Below are 20904 nucleotides of genomic sequence, written 5' to 3'. Positions count from 1 at the left end.
ATTTATATATCTGTAGCTTAGTTTGTATGTGATGTTTGTGCATGCATGCATGCCTCTCTCTCTCTCTCTCTCTCTCTCTCTCTCTCTCTCTCTCTCTCTGTGTGTGTGTGTGTGTGTGTGTGTGTGTGTGTGTGAAATATGTCATTTATTTACATGTATGTTTTAAACATATTACAGGCCATTTACTGTCATAATATTTATGAGGAATAATATGTTGCCTTTCTTATGATATTATATGTATGCATAACTTTTGACATCTCATTCCAGGTGTAGCAGCGGATATTACATATAACAGAGACAAATCATATTTGATTAAAATAAAGGGAAATGAAAAAGAATATACAATAAATGGGGAACTTACAAAGTCAGGAGATTCATTTGATCTTTCTTGCTCAATTGATGGGCATGTTATAAAATCCCACATTTTCTTCTGCGAGAGTGACATATACATATTTACAAAAGTAAGATATAAGTTTACATTTTCAGTTTGTGATTATTTTGAACACACTATGTTTTTATACTTTAGTTGGAAAATTTTACCTTATACCACTTCAATGACTTCACAGGATGGCAGTCAGAAGTTCAATATACCATTGCCAAAATACATGAAAGAATTAGAGGAAATGAGTTCTGGAGTGAGTGGAAGCAATGCTGCAACAGCTCCAATGCCTGGTGTTATAGATAAAGTGTGGGTCTCGGAAGGACAGACAGTGGAAGTAGGACAGCCCTTAATGATTATAATTGCCATGAAGATGGAGGTATGTTAACTTAGTTGTCAGATATGTATCACAGCATCCTAATTTTGTACTTTGCAGTAGGAAAGTCAGATGTTAAAATAGTAGAAGTTTCGATGAAATAGTTCTTGGGTGATCGGCCAGATGTCAGTGTTCGACACACACAGTATTTCAGCAAGCAGCCATGTTGCCATTATCAGGTGCACTGCCAAACTGAATGTCTTGGAGCTGATGTGGGGCTTATATCTCTTCCCTCCCCCTGTCCCCCTCCCCCCATCCTTCTGTCAGTAGTTCACAGTGATGGGGAACCTTTATACCCCATTGTTAGCAACATTGGTGCCCCAGTTCTCTAACTTTGAGGCAGCTTAGTTTCTAAACCTATAATTATTGATTCACTACCTAGCTCTTTGTCCAAATATTTCTGTTTGTTTATTCAAAGCTGACTTGCTAAATACTGGAAGAATGTGTGTGTTCCTTATGTTGGAAAATGTCCACATTATATTCACAACTTTATGGATTTTGTTGGGCATCTTAAGAAATTTAGGCTTAGTGATTGTGACATCCTTGTGAGTTTAGAGATTCTCTCTTTTCACCAGAGGTCTGTAGAAGAATCTTTGGAACTTATCAGCTGAAAATTTGACATAGAGACGACCACCCTTTTTAGTCATGTCTCGATGTTGACATACTTTATTGCTGATGGTTACTGTGAGCAGATGGAAGGCGTAGCCATTGAGAGTCGATTTTCACCAGTTGTTGCCAATTTGTATATAGAACATTTCAAGGAGGAAGCCCTGGAAACAGCTCAGTGGAAGCATACATGCTTCTTCCAGTATGTCGATGACACATTCATGTTAGGTCCACATGGAAGGGTCAAGCCGAATGATTTCCTCAGACATCTCAATTTCATAAACTAGAACATCAGTTTTACAATTGAAATCAAAGTGGGTGGAGTGCTCCACTTCCTGAATATCATGGTAAAAAGAGGAGCAGACGACACAGTGGGCCACAGTATGTACATGTACCATAAGAAGACGCACACCGACCTGTACGTTTATGTGGACAGCTGCCACCACTTGGTGCAGAGGAATGGTGTGCTCCAAACATTGGTACATAGGGCTCACACCCTCTTCGCTAATGAGAACATCAACCAAGAACTTAAACATCTGAGGATGGTGTTCTGGAAAAATGACTACACAAAGCGTCATATTAGGCGAGCTCTACATTCCATACCAACTGTACAACTGGCAAAAACAGAAGAAGAACTCAGAAGGATGTGGCCATTGTATTTATTCCATTTTGTGGTGAATTATCTGGGAATATTGGATGAATTTTGGAAACCTCAAGTGAAAACTGTCTTCTGCCCAACGGGTAAAACACATACACTGCTTGGCAGTGTCAAGAATGACCTCGAACTACGGAAATCCAGGAGCTATGAGATCCCCTAGCAGTTTAGCATGACTGCATAGGCCAAACTGTGTGTACTGTTGAAGATTAATGCTGAGAACAGTACTGGCGTACCAGACTGCAGCAGTCTAACAAGTCAGAATTTGTAGAACATTGTCTATCAGAATTGCATACAATGGATTACAACCATACTAGCATTCCGACACAGATATCTTACTTTAATTACAAAGTCCCAAAAATTATCTGTTGAGATTCAAGTAAGGGAGCCACAGATAAATCATGGTAGTGGCAGTGTCCTTAGTAAGGCTGGGAACACACATTGAGTCTGGTTAAGAGAGGGAGGAGACGTCCCACAATAAACTGACTTCGGAGGGAGGCAGAGCAACAACAGAAATACTGACAGCACTTGTCCCTGTGTATGGAGCTTGGATGGAATGACTTGGAGGCAGGAAGGGGTGGGGGGAGTGCTAGATGCACGCCCACACCTGGGACTGGCTGTTTTACAGAAGACCGGGTAGGAGGGAGGGGGAGAGAAGATATAAGCCCTGCATCAGCTCTGAGGCATTCACTATGTCAGTGCACTTGATGGTGGCAGCAACGTGGTCGTTTGATGAAATATTGTGCCCATTGGAAATGGACATCTGGCCAGTTACACATGAACTGTTTTGTCATGAATTACTTTGAGAGAACTTATAGTAGTTGTTTTATAACACATAAATTACAGGACAATAATTTGTATTAAATTTGTTGGATGTATAGTGCCCCTGTTTTAAAGAATAAGTTTGCAAACAAAAATTTCACGTATCCTAGAAATATATCAATGAGAAGGGAGTAGCAAGAAATTCTGCATTTTCTGCTTCTGTTGTCACTAGGCTGTGTGTGGGTACACACTGTCTCGTAAGGAAATATGCTATCACTTTGCAGAGTTGTTACTAATTATACATAAGTGTAGTTGTTAAAAAATTTCAGTTCATTGTGTTTCGCAAATCAAAGCAGAAACTTAATATTGTGTGTAATGATAATTTCAAGTTAGTGTTAATCTGTTGCAGAATCTGCACAGCCGTTTTTGTTTTTTCATTTCGTAATTTTAGTAGCTCTTAGACATTATTTCTTACCCCAAGCTAATTTTGATAATACAAAATGTAATTAGGAAAGTCAAAAATTATATTTGCTCATGCAGTGTTATTCAAAACAAATAAACTGATCTCGTTAAGCTATATTTTATTGGGAAAGAACGTTTTAGAATTCCAACGAAGTCCTACAGACATGTATACTTCTGTCATGTAAGTGTTCAGCTTGAACACCAACTGCAGCATGACATATATCGGTGTGATCTGAGGACTTCTTTGAAATGAGTTGATTTATGATGTTATTTGATATTTTAAGTTAATTTAGTTTGTGGGCAGTGGTGAATAAAAAAATATTGCCATGATCCTTCCCTCAGGAAGATAGCACAAGAAGTGAGGTACGGAGATGTCAGAAGCTAAGCACAGAGATCAAGATTCTGAGATGTTTTTGACCAATCCCCTGGAGATAAAGTGTTTTATTACAAAATTCTTGAACTAACCTACACTATTGTAGCAGTGCCCTCTATCACATGAACAATTAGTCACAGGAATTCTTTACAGTACTGGGAAATGCATTGTAGGGTGTCCATTTGTCCCGTTTTTCCCAGGACAGTCCCCTTTTTTTTGCCAAAATTTCCTGTTATCCCAAAAACTTTTTGGGGACACTAGAATGCCCGGCTTTATCAACAATGTAGGAAACGATAGGTTGCTACTTACCACAAAGACAACATGCTAAGTTGCAGACAGGCACAATTAAAAAGACACTTACACATTAGCTTTTGGTCACAGCCTGTTTTGGAAAAAGAGAAACACACACCATTCATTCACACAAACAAGCACACCTCACACACATGGCCACCAACTCCGCAGCGTGGACCAGAATGCAACTATCATATGGGATGGAAGCAGCAATCTGGTGGGAGCAAGGAAGGGAAGGGGAAGGGAAATGGGAAGGGATATCACCGTATGGGGGAAGAAGGGGCCGTTGTCTGGTGGAGTGTGTGGGCACTAGAATGCCAACAGGGGTAGTGTCAGGAGTTTGTGGGGCAGGGAGGTGGGGAAAAATAGAGCAAGACAGGAGAGGAGAGGGGAAAGGTGGACAGGTGCATTGGCAGAGGCTGACAAATAGAGTTAGGAGATGGGAATGGAGAGAATGTGATAGGACGGAGGGGGTGGAACTGTTGGGTGAGGGGCGTGCGGGACTGTATGTTACTGTAGGTTGAGGCCGGAATAATTAAGGGAGTAGAGAAATGTGTCACAAGGATAATTCCATCTTTGCAGTTCAGAAAAGCTGGTGGTGGAGGGGAGGATCCATATGGCTCGGGTAGTCAAGTAGTTGTTGAAATCAAGCATGTCACGTTCAGCTACATGTTGTGGCACAGGAAGGCCTGCTTTGTTCTTGGCCGCAGTTTGGCAGTGGCTGTTCATCCTGGTGGACAGCTGGTTGCTACTCATACTATATAAAAGCTGTACGATGATTGCAACAGAGCTGGTAAATGACATGGCTGCTTTCACAGATGTCCTGCCCCTGATGGGGTAGAATACACCTGTGACAGGACTGGAATACAAAGTGCTAGGTGGTTGGATTGGACAGGTCTTGCACCTGGATGATCCACAGGGATATGATCCTCATGGCAAGAGGCTGGGGCTGGAAGTGGCATAGGGATAGACTAGGATCTTTTGTAGGTTGGGTGGGTAATGGAACACCACTTCAGGTGGAGTGGGAAGGATCTCAAGTTGGATGTCCCTCATTTCAGGGTATGATGATACATAATCAATGCCCTGGTGAAGGATGTGGTTCAGTTGTTCCAGCCTGTGGTGGTATTAGGTAACGAAGGGGCACTCCTTTGTGGCTGGTTTTTGGGGTTGGTGGGAGGATTGGGGGAGGGAGGGGAAATGGCATAGGTGATCTTTATAGATTATGTCTGGGGGGTAGTGCCTGTTTGTGAAGGCCTTGGTGAGACCATCAGCATACTACTCAAGGGATCTCTTGTCATTGCAGATATGCCGTTCCTGGGAGGTCAGGCTGTACGGGAGGGATTGTGTGTGTGTGTGTGTGTGTGTGTGTGTGTGTGTGTGTGTGTGTGTGAGAGAGAGAGAGAGAGAGAGAAAGGGATGACAGTTGTCAAAATGCAGGTACTGTTGATGATTGGTGGGTTTAATGTGGGCAGAGGTGCAGATGGAGCCATCAGAGAGGGGGTGGTCAGTGTCTAGGAAGGTGACACACTGGGTTGAGAAGAACCAGAGAAGCAGAGGAGAGAGAAGGTGTTGAGGCTGTGAAGTAATAAAGATAGGGTGTCTGTGCCATGAGTCCAGATCATGAAGATATTGCCAGTGAACTTGATTCAGGCTAGGGGTTGGACATTTTCAGAGGCTAGGAAGGTCTACTTCTGATGACCCAGAAACAGGTTGGCATAGGATGGTGCTATAGATCATTGTTTTATGGATTCTTGGTCTTGAAATAAATCCGAGCACATTGATAGAATGAAACTGCTGTATGCGCAGGGCTTGAAATTAAATTCATTGAATGGCAGACCATATTCAGATTGAGTAAATGAAACTTGTGTAAAATAAAACATATTACATTTAACAATGGGATAGTAAACAAAATATTAACTGTTGAAGAATAAAGATGACAAATATTTTTTACAGGTTGGGGTAACTTTTTTTTTTATCTCAAAGGGGTCTATGCTGGGATTACAAATTAAAAATGTTTGTTATGATTTGAGTCTCAATAAGGACACAGTTTAGATTGCCACAAAAATGTTAATTTTATGCAGATGTTAATAATTATCAGTTTTAAGCTGGTAAAGTAGTAGCAGTGGTAGATGTATTGTGAATAATGTCCTGTGGTTTGTAGTATTTTAGTACCACAATAATTAATTTTTGAAGTTTTTATGTGTGTGTAAGCGGTTTTATTTCTGTTTGTCACATGCATTAATGTGTCACAAAGTAGACACAGATATGTTTGAGCAAATTTAGTGTCTCTCTTCAGTTGATTGGCAGAGAAATTAGATGGCATTGATTCACAGTTTGTTTGTTTGATTATTACTTATCCATCTATGTACATCTTGTCTCCTGATGAGTCTGCTACATTGCTCAGGGATGAGCTTTAAATCCAGTCAAGCCATTTTCTTAAATTGGCTCAGGGAAAATGTTTGCATGATTTCTTTATTGTCACAGCAGCTAATCACAACAGCACACCATCTCTTGTAACATTATTCTGAGTGGGACAGTTAAAGTGTTAGATAATTCCTAAATGGATATCTTATTATGGATTCCATTTCACTCATCAAAGCCTAAAATGAACTGCAGATGCAATGTAGATTATAAGAATTTTACTGAAAAGCCATCACTTTTGCCTGTTGCAACATGTACATTAATTAAAAATAGAGGAATAAAAGAAACTTAAAATTCGTTAAATCAATGCCATGGGAAACCAGACAATGGAAAGACTAAAAAGATTTGAAGAACTCTAGTAATTGTTCAAAAATATTGAAAATATTCAAGAGGTATTCGGTTCTAAAAATTATTGATCTTATATGTACATCATAAAACGTGTGTTCTCAGTACTCTGCATGAATTAGTTTTTACAGTGTAATTTTTGCAGTGTGAGGTAGAGATGGTTACTTGAATATTTTCAGTAGCAAGGGAATTGGTGATTTGCAATGTCCAAAATTCATTTAAAATGACACCACTTTGCCCTAAATGGACAAGGGATCAATAGGAAGCTACAGATAGAAAGCAAAGTCAAAACTTGAAGTTCTGTCTGATGGCTACTCACTTTCAATCTGTGACAGGACTTTTTATCTGATTCTTCAGACAAGTGGTTCTGTCAGAAAGTTACATGTCTATTAGCTTTGTCAATGCAGAGTTAACTTCCTTGTTCCGCATTAGAATATTGTCTAGCCTAAATATCAGTCTGTATTCTTTATATGTTCCAGTTCAGTCACTTCCATTTCCTAATGAAGACATAAAAGAAAATAGTGAGAAGCAACAATATGCTTAGTCTTTACATTTAGCTAGAAGTGTCATAGTAATGCTGAGTTCATACTCACTTAGTATCTAAGATACACTGATGAGCATGACCACCTGTTTAATAGCTTGTTTGTCCATCCTTGGAACAAAATACATCACTGATTTTGTGTATCAGGGATCCAACAGTTTGTTGGTAGATTTATGAAGGCATGTGGCATTAGGTGTATATGCATGGGTCATGTAATTCATGTAAATAATGGTCCACTGATTTGCGTATGCAGTGATGGCACCCGATAGCAACCTAGATAGGTTCCATAAGATTTACATGAGGTGAATTTGGTCGCAGAGACATAAACTTGAGTTCACTATAATGCTCCTCAAGTCTGTGTAGCATAGTTCATGCTCTGAGAGCTGGACAATTATACTGCTGAAAGATGACATCACTGCCAGATAAGACATCAAACATGAAGGTATGAAGGTGGTTCACAGCTCTGTTTGTGTTTTTGATTACTACCACAGATCCCACATATGTGCAGGAGAACATCCCCCATAGTGTAATATTGTTCCCACCATCCTGTGTCTCGTTCACTCTGCACATTTTGAGCTGCTGTCTGCTTGATGATGGTGTCCGAAGGGCCAACACATTTCCATTGAGCGATGGTCGAATCCTGATGGTCTTGTGCCCAATGCAGTCATAATTGACGTTTTTGTTGGGTCAGCATGTGAACATGTCGGGGTGGTCTACTGCGGAGCTCCATGTTCAACAATATACAATGAGTAGCGTGCTCTGAAACACTTGTGCATGCCACAGACCACCATGTATCCTACTTTACAGAGCAGACAACCCTCCAAATCCCAAGTTCTGTGAAAAGTTGTGGATGTCCAACTATTTTATGCCTGATGGTAGTTTCACTGTCCTCCTACCTCTTTCCGTACACGTTCATGACAGTAGCGTATAAACATTTGACCAGCTTCGCCGTTTTCAAGATACTCGTTCACAGGCTCTGCATAATAATTATCTGCTCTTTGTCGTAGTTGCTTATCTTAAAGGATTCCCCCATTTGCTACCCATATCTTTGCTAAGGGAATCCAACATCATGGTGGGTAGTGGTCATAATGTTTTGGCTTATCAGTATATTCTCAACAAAATGATCTTATGTGTGACTGTCTAAAATCTGAAGGTATAATTATTAAAATACTTGTGATCCGAATATTTAGTAAGAGTATCTCGTCCCACAATAGCATGACAGTTAACAAACTGAACCTCCTCCCCTCCAGATCATGCATGCAAACCTTTTTAGCTGGTAGAAAGCAATTCAAAATGTATTACATTTTATGTGCTGAGCTGGACTTATACTTCTGTAACAGGGCTATTTTGAAAAACTGAATGTACACACAGTGTCTTTCCCAAGAGTCATCAGGTGTATGTTCTCTGGTGGAGATATTTGTAGTTTCTTTTTTGCACTGAGTAGCTGGTCTTCCATGTGATGCCCAGTGTCAACAGAAAGCATCTGTTTCCAGTTATGAACAAAATTATTTTTAAAATGTAATTTTACATGCCCATTTGATAGGGTGGCCCCAAATTAGTCTAGTGTGATATTTGTTTTATCGATACGAATCAGCAGGGGCAGTAAAACAGGAAGAATATCAGCACTCTATCAGTGACTGAACAGCGCACTGCTACTTGACAGTAGCAGTCAGCACAGGCTTGAGAAGTGCTGTCACTGCTTGATTACTTGTTATTCATCATGTTTTACTGTCCCTGTTGATATGTATCAATAAAACAATATCACACTAGACTAATATGGCACCACTCTATCAAATGGGCACCTAAGATTCTGTTTTAAAAGTAATTTTGTTTGAAGTGGGGAAACAAACGCCGCTTTCCATTCACACTGTGGATCACATGAAACACATGGTGAGCAGTATTTGTTTGGGCTATCTCCAGCTACACATGGCAAAAAAGAAATTGCAAATTAAGACCCGAGAAAAATTGTCTGATGACTATTAGAAGAGAAACCCTTTATATAAGTAGTGTAGTTTATTTATGGCAAGAAATGTATTCAGAGTTTAAATTGTTCAGACTCGATACAGAGTGTAATTATTTTTTAATTAAATATTTTACTCATAATGTATTGAGAGACACAACAGGGAAGTTATTGGACAAGATAATTCTTCCAGCCAATATGTCAAACTGCTTGATCCAGGAGAATTGAATTGACTACTTTATCACGTCAGTCAGAGAACTTGGAGGCAAATTAAGGCCACAGACACATCTGCAAGGCCCCCCCTGCGGGTCCGGGGATTAGAATAGGCCCGCGGTATTCCTGCCTGTCGTAAGAGGCGACTAAAAGGAGTCCATCCCCCTCACGGGGGTAGTTCGCGCCTGCGTCCGGAGACGGACGGTTCCACGACCTATCATCGTGGTCCTTTTGGTTTTTTCACTTCTCGTTTCTTCCTTCCTTTTGTTGGTTCCTTTCTTTGCTCTTCTCCACCTCACTGTCTTCCTTACTCTTTCCCTTGCCTTCTCCTTGCCTTCTCCTTGCCTTCTCATTGCCTTTTTCTCCTTGCCTTCTCATTGCCTTTTTCTCCTTGCCTTCTCATTGCCTTCTTCTCCTTGCCTTCTTATTGCCTTCTTCCCCTTGCTTTCTCATTGCCTTCTTCTCCTTGCCTTCTCTGGTCTCCGCCTCGGCGTTTGAGACAGTCTGTCCTCTTTCTCCCTCTCTCTCTTCTTTTTCCTCTTCTTCCTTCCTCCCTGTGCGTGTCTGAAGGCCGACCCACGCGTTCGCACGCGTAGCCGGTGACGGGGTAACGCGTAAGTCCCCGCCCTGGGTAGACATGTAAGGCACGCGCGTACCCCCTGGTAAAGGCCAGGCCCGGGGAGGGGTGATTGCCTGAGCTGATACCTTCTGACCATGCCGATTGGTCCCTCCGTCTGTTTCTCGGGAGGTGTGACCTGAGGTGTAAACATTCACCTAAGGCGGGAGTGCCCTCTGAGAGGGTCCCCACAAGGAAGGAGCGCGCCATCGGAGACGCTGGCAATCATGGGGGATTCCTCCGCAATGGATTCTACTCCATCTCTTTCGACTTCGACCCAAAAACGGAAACGTGACCAGCCAACAGTGACAAAAGTACTACCGCCTGCCCCACAGTTCCTCGTAGTTTCTCGAACTGAGGACGGAAAGGATTTTTCCTCTGTCAACCCTTTTGTTATTCAGAAGGGCGTAGATGCCATAGCCGGATCTGTCAAATCCTGTACCAGGTTGCGTAACGGCACCTTATTACTGGAAACTGAGAATGCCTTTCAGGCACAAAAACTGCTTCGGGCCACCCTCCTGTACACGTTCCCTGTCCGGGTGGAGGCCCACCGAACTTTGAATTCGTCTCGTGGTGTGGTCTATACTGACTCCCTCGACGGATTGACTGACGAGGAGCTTCAATCATTCCTCGCTGAGCAGGGCGTGACGGCTGTCCATAGGGTCATGAAAAAGGTCAACAATGACCTTGTACCGACCCGGACAATTTTCTTGACCTTCGATAGTGTTAAGCTGCCATCGCGCATCAAGGCGGGCTACGAGGTTATTTCTGTTCGCCCCTATATCCCGACACCAACGCGCTGCTACCAGTGTCAGCGTTTCAATCACACTCGACAGTCTTGTTCCAATGCGGCTAAATGTGTCACCTGTGGCAGGGATGCCCATGAGGGTGACTGTCCACCTCCGTCTCCTCGTTGTGTGAACTGTCAGGGTGACCATGCAGCATCCTCCCGCGACTGTCCTGTCTATAAGGAAGAACGCTGTATCCAGGAAATTCGGGTCAAAGAGAAAGTGTCCACCTCGGCTGCTCGCAAGCTATTGGCTAGTAGGAAGCCCACGCTGCTCCCAGCGGGGAAATACAGTACTGTCCTCGCCTCTCCTCGGACTACCCGGGAGGTAGCAACCCAGACATGCGATCTGACCTTCAGCACCACGGTCGTCCGTTCGGCCAGTGCTAAGATCGCGCGGTCGACGTCTCCTCATCCTCCCATCACCCCACAGACACGAGCACCTTCTTCAGCTTCTGCTAAAACGAAGACACCGAAGTCAGATGCACGGGCCTTCAAGAAGGAACCGTCCCGTGCAGACTTCCTCCGTACCTCGACCTCACAGCCTTCGACCGGTACTTCCACTACACGTCCTTCCAAAAAGGCGCATAGGAAGCACAGTTCTCCTTCCCCGCCACGGCGCATTTCTTCTCTTGCGCCACCCAGCGGCTGCCGCCCCAGGCCGTCATCCGTTTCGCCTGGCCGCACCGCTGGTCGCCGTACATCTGGCCGTTCACTGGCGGAGGAAGCTCCCCCTCCCGGCCATCCTCCCGAGATGGCCGATGACCCTATAGACCCAATGGACGATGACTGTCCGCCTACTGATAGCGGCGGCAGTGCTCGCTCGAAGCCAGGCCCTAAGCGGCCTTCGAGGTGACCACATCTCTCATCTTTCTTTTCTTACGATGGCACTTATTCACTGGAATATTCGCAGCATTCGCTCCAACCGAGAGGATTTGAAGTTGCTGCTCCGCTTGCACCATCCGCTTGTCGTAGCCCTCCAAGAAACGAAGCTACGCCCATGCGATCAAATTGCCTTGGCACACTACACCTCTGTGCGTTTTGACCTACCCCCTGTGGTAGGTATCCCAGCTCATGGAGGGGTTATGTTGCTGGTCCGGGATGATATTTACTACGATCCCATCACGTTGCACACCGGCCTGCAGGCAGTTGCCATCCGCATTACTCTCCCCACTTTTACGTTTTCCTTTTGTACCGTTTACACTCCATCGTCATCTGCCGTTACCAGGGCAGACGTGATGCAACTTATTGCTCAGCTACCTGCACCATTTTTGTTAACTGGAGACTTCAATGCCCACCATCCCCTTTGGGGCTCTCCAGCATCCTGCCCGAGGGGCTCCTTGTTAGCAGACCTTTTCAACCAGCTCGATCTTGTCTGCCTCAATACTGGCGCCCCTACTTTTCTTTCGGACACATCTCACACCTATTCCCATTTAGACCTCTCTATATGTACTCCCCAACTTGCACGCCGGTTTGAGTGGTATGCACTTTCTGATACATATTCGAGCGACCATTTCCCGTGTGTTATCCATCTCCTGCAGCATACTCCCTCTCCGTGCTCCTCTCGTTGGACCATCTCCAAGGCAGACTGGGAGCTCTTCTCTTCCAGGGCTACCTTTCAGGATCAAACCTTCACAAGCTGCGATCGTCAGGTCGCACACCTCACGGAAGTCATTCTCGCTGCTGCTGAATATTCCATCCCTCACCCTACTTCTTCTCCACGTCGCGTACCGGTCCCCTGGTGGACCGCAGCATGTAGAGATGCTTTACGTGCTCGTCGACGTGCTTTACGCACCTTTAAGCGCCACCCTACAGTGGCGAATTGTATTAATTATAAACGATTACGTGCTCAGTGTCGTCGTATTATTAAAGAAAGCAAGAAAGCCAGCTGGGCTGCTTTCACAAGCACCTTCAACAGTTCTACCCCTTCTTCTGTTGTCTGGGGTAGCCTGCGCCGGCTATCTGGCACTAAGGTCCACTCCCCAGTTTCTGGCTTGAAGGTCACGAATGAAGTCCTTGTGGCCCCTGAGGCTGTCTCCAATGCCTTCGGCCGCTTTTTCGCCGAGGTTTCGAGCTCCGCTCATTACCACCCTGCCTTCCTCCCCCGCAAACAGGCAGAGGAGGCTAGGCCACCTGACTTCCGCTCCTCGAATTGTGAAAGTTATAATGCCCCATTCACCATGCGGGAACTCGAAACCGCACTTGGCCGATCACGGTCCTCTGCTCCAGGGCCTGATTCTATTCATATTCAGATGCTGAAGAACCTTTCTCCTGCGGGTAAAGGTTTTCTTCTTCGTACATACAATCGCATCTGGATTGAGGGACATGTTCCCGCATGCTGGCGCGAGTCTGTTGTTGTCCCGATTCCTAAGCCGGGGAAGGACAAGCACTTGCCTTCCAGTTATCGACCTATCTCGCTTACCAGCTGTGTCTGTAAAGTGATGGAGCGAATGGTTAACTCTCGATTGGTTTGGCTGCTCGAGTCTCGACGCCTACTTACCAATGTACAATGTGGATTTCGAAGGCGCCGCTCTGCTGTTGACCATCTGGTTACCTTGTCGACCTTCATTATGAATAACTTCTTGCGGAAGCGCCCGACCGCGGCTGTGTTCTTTGATTTGGAGAAGGCTTACGACACCTGTTGGAGGGCGGGCATTCTCCGCACCATGCATACATGGGGCTTTCGCGGTCGCCTCCCTCTTTTTATTCATTCCTTTTTAATGGATCGACAGTTTCGGGTACGTGTGGGTTCTGTCCTGTCCGACACCTTTCGCCAGGAGAATGGGGTGCCACAGGGCTCAGTTTTGAGCGTCGCTCTCTTCGCCATCGCGATCAATCCAATAATGGATTGCCTCCCAGCTGATGTATCAGGCTCCCTTTTCGTGGACGATTTTACCATCTATTGCAGCGCGCAGTGTGCACGTGTCCTGGAGCGCTGTCTTCAGCGTTCTCTTGACCGTCTTTACTCCTGGAGTGTCGCCAATGGCTTCCGTTTTTCTGCCGAGAAGACGGTCTGTATTAACTTCTGGCGCTACAAAGAGTTTCTCCCACCGTCCTTACGACTCGGTCCCGTTGCTCTCCCACTCGTGGAGACAATCAAATTTTTAGGCCTTACCTTTGACAGGAAACTTAGCTGGTCTCCACATGTGTCATATTTGGCCGCCCGTTGTACCCGTTCTTTAAATGTCCTCCGTGTTCTCAGTGGTATGTCGTGGGGAGCGGATCGAACCGTCCTACTTCGTCTATATCGGTCGATCGTCCGCTCCAAGCTGGATTATGGGAGCTTCGTATACTCCTCTGCACGGCCATCCATCTTACGCCGCCTCAACTCCATACAACATCGGGGTTTACGACTTGCGATCGGAGCATTTTATACCAGTCCCGTAGAGAGTCTTCATGCTGACGCTGGCGAATTGCCACTCACCTACCGGCGCGATATACTGCTTTGTCGGTATGCCTGTCGGCTACTGTCAATGCCCGACCATCCGTCTTATCGTTCCTTTTTTGACGACTCTCTTGACCTTCAATACGGGTTGTATGTCTCTGCCTTGCTACCCCCTGGAGTTCGCTTTCGTCGCCTCCTTCAACACCTTCATTTTTCACTCCCTGCAACCTTTCGAGTGGGCGAGAGCCGCACGCCACCTTGGCTCCAGGCTCAGGTCCGCGTTCACCTCGACCTCAGCTCGCTCCCCAAAGAGGTCACCCCCGGTTCGGTCTACCACTCCCGTTTTTTGGAACTTCGTTCGAAGTTCAACAACATGACTTTCATTTATACAGATGGCTCTAAGACCAATGACGGGGTCGGGTGTTCCTTTATTGTCGGGGCACAAAGTTTCCAATACCGGCTCCATGGCCATTGTTCGGTCTTCACAGCTGAGCTCTTTGCCCTCTACCAGGCTGTTCTTTACATCTGCCGCCACCGACATTCTGCTTATGTCATCTGCTCAGATTCCCTGAGCGCCATCCAGAGCCTCAGTGATCCGTACCCGGTTCACCCTTTCGTACACCGGATCCAACGCTCTCTTCAGCAGCTGGTGGACGTCGGTACGCCGGTTAGCTTTATGTGGGTTCCTGGCCATGTCGGTATCCCTGGGAACGAAGCTGCAGATGCCGCGGCCAAGGCTGCGGTCCTCCAGCCTCGGACAGCTTCTTGTTGTGTCCCTTCGTCCGATTTTAGCAGGGTCATTTGTCGGCGCGTTGTGTCGCTGTGGCATGCCGATTGGGCTGCACTTACCGACAACAAGCTTCGGGCCTTAAAACCTCTTCCCGTGGCTTGGACGTCCTCCTCACGCCCTTCTCGGCGGGAGGAGGTCGTTTTAGCAAGGTTAAGAATTGGACACTGCCGGTTCAGCCATCGCCATCTGCTGACGGCTGCGCCGGCGCCGTTCTGCCCATGTGGGCACTTGCTGACGGTTAGACACATTTTAATGTCCTGTCCTGATCTTAACACACTGCGCCTCGATCTTAACCTGCCTAATACTTTCGATGCCATTTTAGCGGATGACCCACGAGCAGCTGCTCGTGTTCTTTGTTTTATCAATTTGACACACCTCGCTAAGGACATTTGATGATGTTTTTTAATCCTATGCCTGTCAGTCTGTCTTTTATTGTGTTTTCCCTTTTAGTTGTTGTTGTCAACTTGTGCCTCGCGGTGCATTCTTAGAGTAGTCAGGGCGCTAATGACCATTGAAGTTGTGCGCCCGAAAACCACAAAAAAAAAAAAAAAAAAAAAAAAAAAACATCTGCAAGGCCTCTGCTTGGTCCACCAGCTGTCTGAAGAGCCTTTGTTTCACTGGGATAAAATCACACCTGATGAAGTCTGTAAAACTGTTTTCAAGATATCTGTTTGCAAAAGTATGGGCTGCTACTGGATGTTTAATTTTGTTGTCAAATGAACAGTTCACTTGATAAGTAAGCCCCCAACCAGTTTCTATTGTGCCAATATTCTCAGTAATATTTGAATCACTCTTGTACATTCAGTTAAGCAATTATTTTGGGAAGTGTGACCTCCTTTGCAACAATCAGCACAGATTTTGGCTGGGTAAAAAACCCACAGCAGCCGTTTGGGAAATTGTTGATCACATTTAACAGCTTTTGGAAATAAGAAGATAGTGTCACTTCCATTATATATTCTAAGTAAAGCATTTGGCTGCATTCCTTTTAACATATTGCTAACAAAATTGGGGTATTATGTTGTGCAAAAATCTAGATTAGCAGTAATTTCTTCCTACCCGAACAACAGAATATAGTTTGTCTCAGTTAGAAGCAGGCACCGTTAGTAGAAATTGTTAGAGGTGTTCCTCAGGGCTCCGTCCTCGGCCCCTTTTTGTTCATTGTGGCTGTCAATGACCTGTTCCTTTGTGTATCACAGTTTGTTTCCTTCTTTTTCTGATGGAACAACTATATTTACTTCACATCATGACATCACAACTCTTGATAAGATTACATAAGAAGCTCTTGACTCTGTATTAATTTGGTTTGCAGCTGGTAAACTTGTTTGCAATGCAGACAAAACTTAAAAACTTTTGCTAGGACTATCTAAGAATGTAGATAGAAAGATGTGTCAAACTCTTAGGAAAACATATTGATGCCAAACTCAATTGGGAACTGCATATCTACCAAGTCTGTAAAAGGCCTTGAGAATGCCCTACCTCATGTGGAAAGTGAGAGATATGGCCAGCAATAATTATCTGTGTATGACGTTTTTCACACTCTATCAGTCACATTTATCAAATGGATTACTCATATGGGGACATTCTCCTCATACCTGTAACATTTAAAAAAATTGTCCATATAATAAGCAAGGCTAGTACTACAGGCACGATGGAGGTTTGAGCTCGGCTTGCTCGCTTGGCAGTCCAACACTGTGACCAGTTAACCATGATGCTGTTGCTTTTTGCTCTTACAGCCTGCTCTGTATTATACTTCTTGTCCTTGGACTGTTCACTTTTACACACACACACACACACACACACACACACAGTTCAGTCCTATTTTCATTCTTAATCTGTGTTCAGTTTTAAACAAGTTGTTCACTGAGCCCTCTTACCACTACATCTCAGGGGGGTAGGGTGGGGAGTTTCCCTTTTAAGAAAGCCTATTCTACTGTATGTGGTCAATAGCAAATAAAGAATCTGAAACTCACTATAGCCCTATTGGTTGCTTAATTGTTGCATAAAGTGTTATGTTATACTTCATTACCTATTATACATCAGTGCTGCTATGTTAGTACCAAATTGAGTTCATATTTTCATATTGTAAGAACATAAATGATAAATGATGATGGGGTACAGTCATTGTTCTTATATTAACTATTGATTTCTCTTGTTCTATATCTAAACTTCATGATGTTTTAGGATGTACTTATGTATTTCACATAAATAATATATTGTGAAAATATTGTGCTTGAATGATGCTAGATTGTATGGATTTTTTTTAGGTTATTGGTTTCTAAATGCAACTATACCAAAAATATGTTTGTAGGCAAGTGTTAAACTAGGTTAGACAGAAAAGTTCTGTATTGGGGAAGTGATGTGTAATTATTTTGTCCTTTGTGTAGTCAACTCTTCTGTAATACACAATAAAGTCACAACTACTTTTCTTAAATAATGACATTTTTGGGAGTTTTGCTTCATTTGAAATATGTACTTGAAGTCCAACCAAATATTTACTATTTACATGCTTGAAAATGGTGAATATAAACTTTGAATTTCATTTTTTTATAAACAGATTGTAAGTAATTGAATCATCTTGCAATTTACAGTATTCAGTACGTGCGCCACTAGCAGGAAAAATTGAAAAAGTTCTCTTCAAGCAAGGAGATTCTGTTTCTAAGAATGCAGTACTTGTCAAATTTGAAGAAACTGATTCTAATGGTAAGATATTTTCAACAGCAACTTATGAAGTTGACTTTGCCAAACATGTGCCTCAGTTTTAGTGGGAGGATGTTACTCTGGTATGCAGCACAAATTGGAGGGTGATAATAAAATTAAATGAGAGTTCAGATATTTCTCTTGAATATGGGATTCTTGGATACATGATTTTTTTCTTAATTTACTACAGTGCTCCTTATGATTGACAGCTGACAGTGGAAAGCTCATTTATGGCAGTTGGACTGATAAAAAAGAAAAGAAATAATGTGTCTTACATACAAAAGCATGACTGATGAACAGCAACTTTAGCAAAATTTTTTAACTTGTAAAACCTTTGCACATTTTTTTGGAATATAATGGGGCTAAAAGAACAGACAAGAAAGACATTGATAAATACTGAGAGGAAAACATGATAAGAAAGAGAGAGTAAGGAAAGACTAAATAAAAACATGAGACAAGTTTTGACATAGTCATACAAAAGTTTTTAGTAAACCAGGAAAATATTTTCTTTATTATAATTCCAGTCTTTGATTACAATATTTATTCGTAATCAGGTAATTAATTTTGGTTGGTAATGACTTATCATCAGACCTGAATAGAAATGTGCTACATGATACAAAAATACCACAATTTTATTTGCTTGACGAAGGTGAAATGGCTAATGGTTTTGACTGCACCATCATATGTAATACTATGACATGTACAATGCAACACATTTCTTCTCAGATCTGAAAGTGGTCATTACTGACTTATATATTAATTACATACTTACAAATGAACTTTGTGATCCAAGACTGGAATTATAATAAAACGAAAACATGAAATTTGACCATGCAAAAGGTCCTGTATGTGGGTACTTTCTATGTTGGGTATTCCAGTGGGATTGTGTGCACATTGGTAAGTGAACTCATTGGGCATCAACAGACATATAATTGCGATGCACCAGCTCTCAAGCTTTGTATATAAACCTACCAGGTATCAGTTGCAGAATGGGTGTAAGAGAATGAGGTGGTGAAGTGATAAGATATAGAATTTATATTTGTACAAAGTGGTCCAAATACTTGTCCATCCAGACAGAGTTTGGTTTTCTGTGATTTCCCTGACTTGCTAACAAAAAATTCCAAGATGAAAAGGACAGAGCCAATTTCCTTCTCTATTTTTAACTTGTTCTTCATCTCTAATGACCTGGTCAACAGCATGTTAACCCCTAATCTTTCCTTTATCCCCTCTGAGCAACTGCTATTTTAGCAGGCTGGGTTTAACAAAAAAAATTTCGATCAAAGCCAAGACTACAAACATGGAAATACATATGTAAAGACCCAGCCACCACCATGCCTGGGCATTGTGTGTGTGTGTGTGTGTGTGTGTGTGTGTGTGGTGCACACTCCATGTCAAAACCAAAAAGAAGTTATTTTTAACAAAATGTTGACCAATTCATAGAACTCACCTCTGCCCTTTTCCTACAAAGTAAGAGAAATTCTTTTGCTTGTATTGCACCTTATCCACTCATTGTGATGCAATATGTACCATTTAGTATTATAGAATGTCATTAATTGAACACCTCTGCTTGCATTTCATGGTGCACAATATCAGTTCATTTAAACATGGAGTGCTAAACAATTTCATATCTTATCTCCCCCCCCCCCCCCCCCCTTTTTCTTTCCAAGCAGGGTCTGAAATTTTGTCTCACCTAGAAAACTCAGAATATTCAATTCCTAGATTATTTGTTTCCTCTTTTATTATTTACTGCATTTTATTATATTTTTAATGCTGTCCTTCAAATAATTTTTCTCCCAGTCAAAATGTCCTTCCTGAGCTTACAGATTGTGCACAAAATCATCTTTTCCTACACAGTTGTGCTATTATCCATGCTACAGTGGCATCCTTGTTTATGTAACACTGTATCATTCTCAATTAACTGTAATATTTTGATGGCCTATATAATCAGGACTTATTTTGCATAATCTATTGAGTGATGTATTTCTCCTTGCACATCCTAGGTCTTTCAGTCATCAGATCGTATGGTGGATAATAAACTCTTTACTATAGGATGTTGGAGAAATTTGCAAACTTTATAATGTTCTCACCCCCCCCCCCCCTCTTCTATCCACTACATCCCTTAACACACCACCATAAGCAGTTCATACAGCCTGTATTGTTCGTTGTTATCTGTTTATTCAACTTTGCTTACTATACTGGGTACTGTATTTAAGTGAGTGTTTGTAGATGCTGGCAGTGAAACCATTAATTACAGTTTGATTATCAGAGATAGATGATAAGTATTATAATTTTGCTATTATCTTGTAAAACAAATGATAGGCGCACTTAAAATTCTTATCTCATTTTGCATTCCTTGATGAATAATATGAAACTTCCCTGCATTTATTCTGTTTCTCAATAAAAATTATATTTTTGCATCAATACAATTATTTCTGATTTGAAATGAAACCTGAGTGTTAATATTTCTGTATGCTGCACTTAAATCGAGACTTGCTGTACTTTGAGGAAATTTGTTGACAAACTGCATTTTGTTATGGCAGTTAATGAACTATTATCTTTCTCTCTGACATTAAACAGGGAACCATGGAAGGGCTAGCCAGATTTGGATACATCCAGTGTCAATAAATTTTCAAATGAATACCAGACTGAAGCACAAAGTTTTGAAAGAGAGAGAGGTGGGGGTTGAAGGTTTCTGTTCTCCTGCTGATACTTCATGTCATCCAGTGATTACACATATTTACTATCATGTGTACTCTTTGCTTAAATTCTGTAGAAAATTGCAATTATAACTTTAAATATGATTATTTTTAAAAATCTGACAGCTTTCTACAATGACCATACATTTTAGTAATGTTTTACTTTGGTATTTGCTGTTTTATCAAATGTGCAAATGCATTTACTGCTGTCATTGCAAAATTGTGAATTTGAAAAGGAAGAGTAAATGTTTTGTCTCCAGTAATATGTGTGTGAAACATTACTTTATATCAAAGATATGAATTATATCATACACTAGCTTTACTGACAAGTGTGGGTCAGTGTATCTAATAACAAATAACAAACTTGTAAATTTCACACTTTATTTTAAATGAACAGCGAACATCTTTTTTTTTTCACAATGAGAATATACTTTCAGCTGCAGTTCTGTAAATTAAAAATAATACACTGCAGTATGCATAACAATATATACTTTTGACACAGTTCCTGGCAATAAAATGTTAAACACAGCATTCATTATTTTATGTATG

The 20904-nt window shown here is 42.4% G+C and overlaps 1 protein-coding gene across 1 annotated transcript in view; it reads left to right on the top strand.

Annotated features, from left to right (window-relative positions):
• The window catches only part of LOC124595453 (methylcrotonoyl-CoA carboxylase subunit alpha, mitochondrial), a 119372-nt gene that overhangs the window by 96975 nt on the left and 1493 nt on the right, over nt 1–20904 (top strand). The window contains exons 11-13 of the mRNA XM_047134200.1: nt 268–461; nt 567–758; nt 17551–17662. Coding sequence (XP_046990156.1) covers nt 268–461; nt 567–758; nt 17551–17662 — 498 coding nt within the window. The remainder of the gene's footprint in view (nt 1–267; nt 462–566; nt 759–17550; nt 17663–20904) is intronic.

The sequence above is a fragment of the Schistocerca americana genome, chromosome 2 (assembly GCF_021461395.2).
Source record: "Schistocerca americana isolate TAMUIC-IGC-003095 chromosome 2, iqSchAmer2.1, whole genome shotgun sequence".
NCBI classification, from domain to species: Eukaryota; Metazoa; Arthropoda; class Insecta; order Orthoptera; family Acrididae; genus Schistocerca; species Schistocerca americana.
The sequence above is the reverse complement of the archived record's forward strand: the minus strand, read 5'-3'. Positions and strand labels throughout refer to the sequence as shown.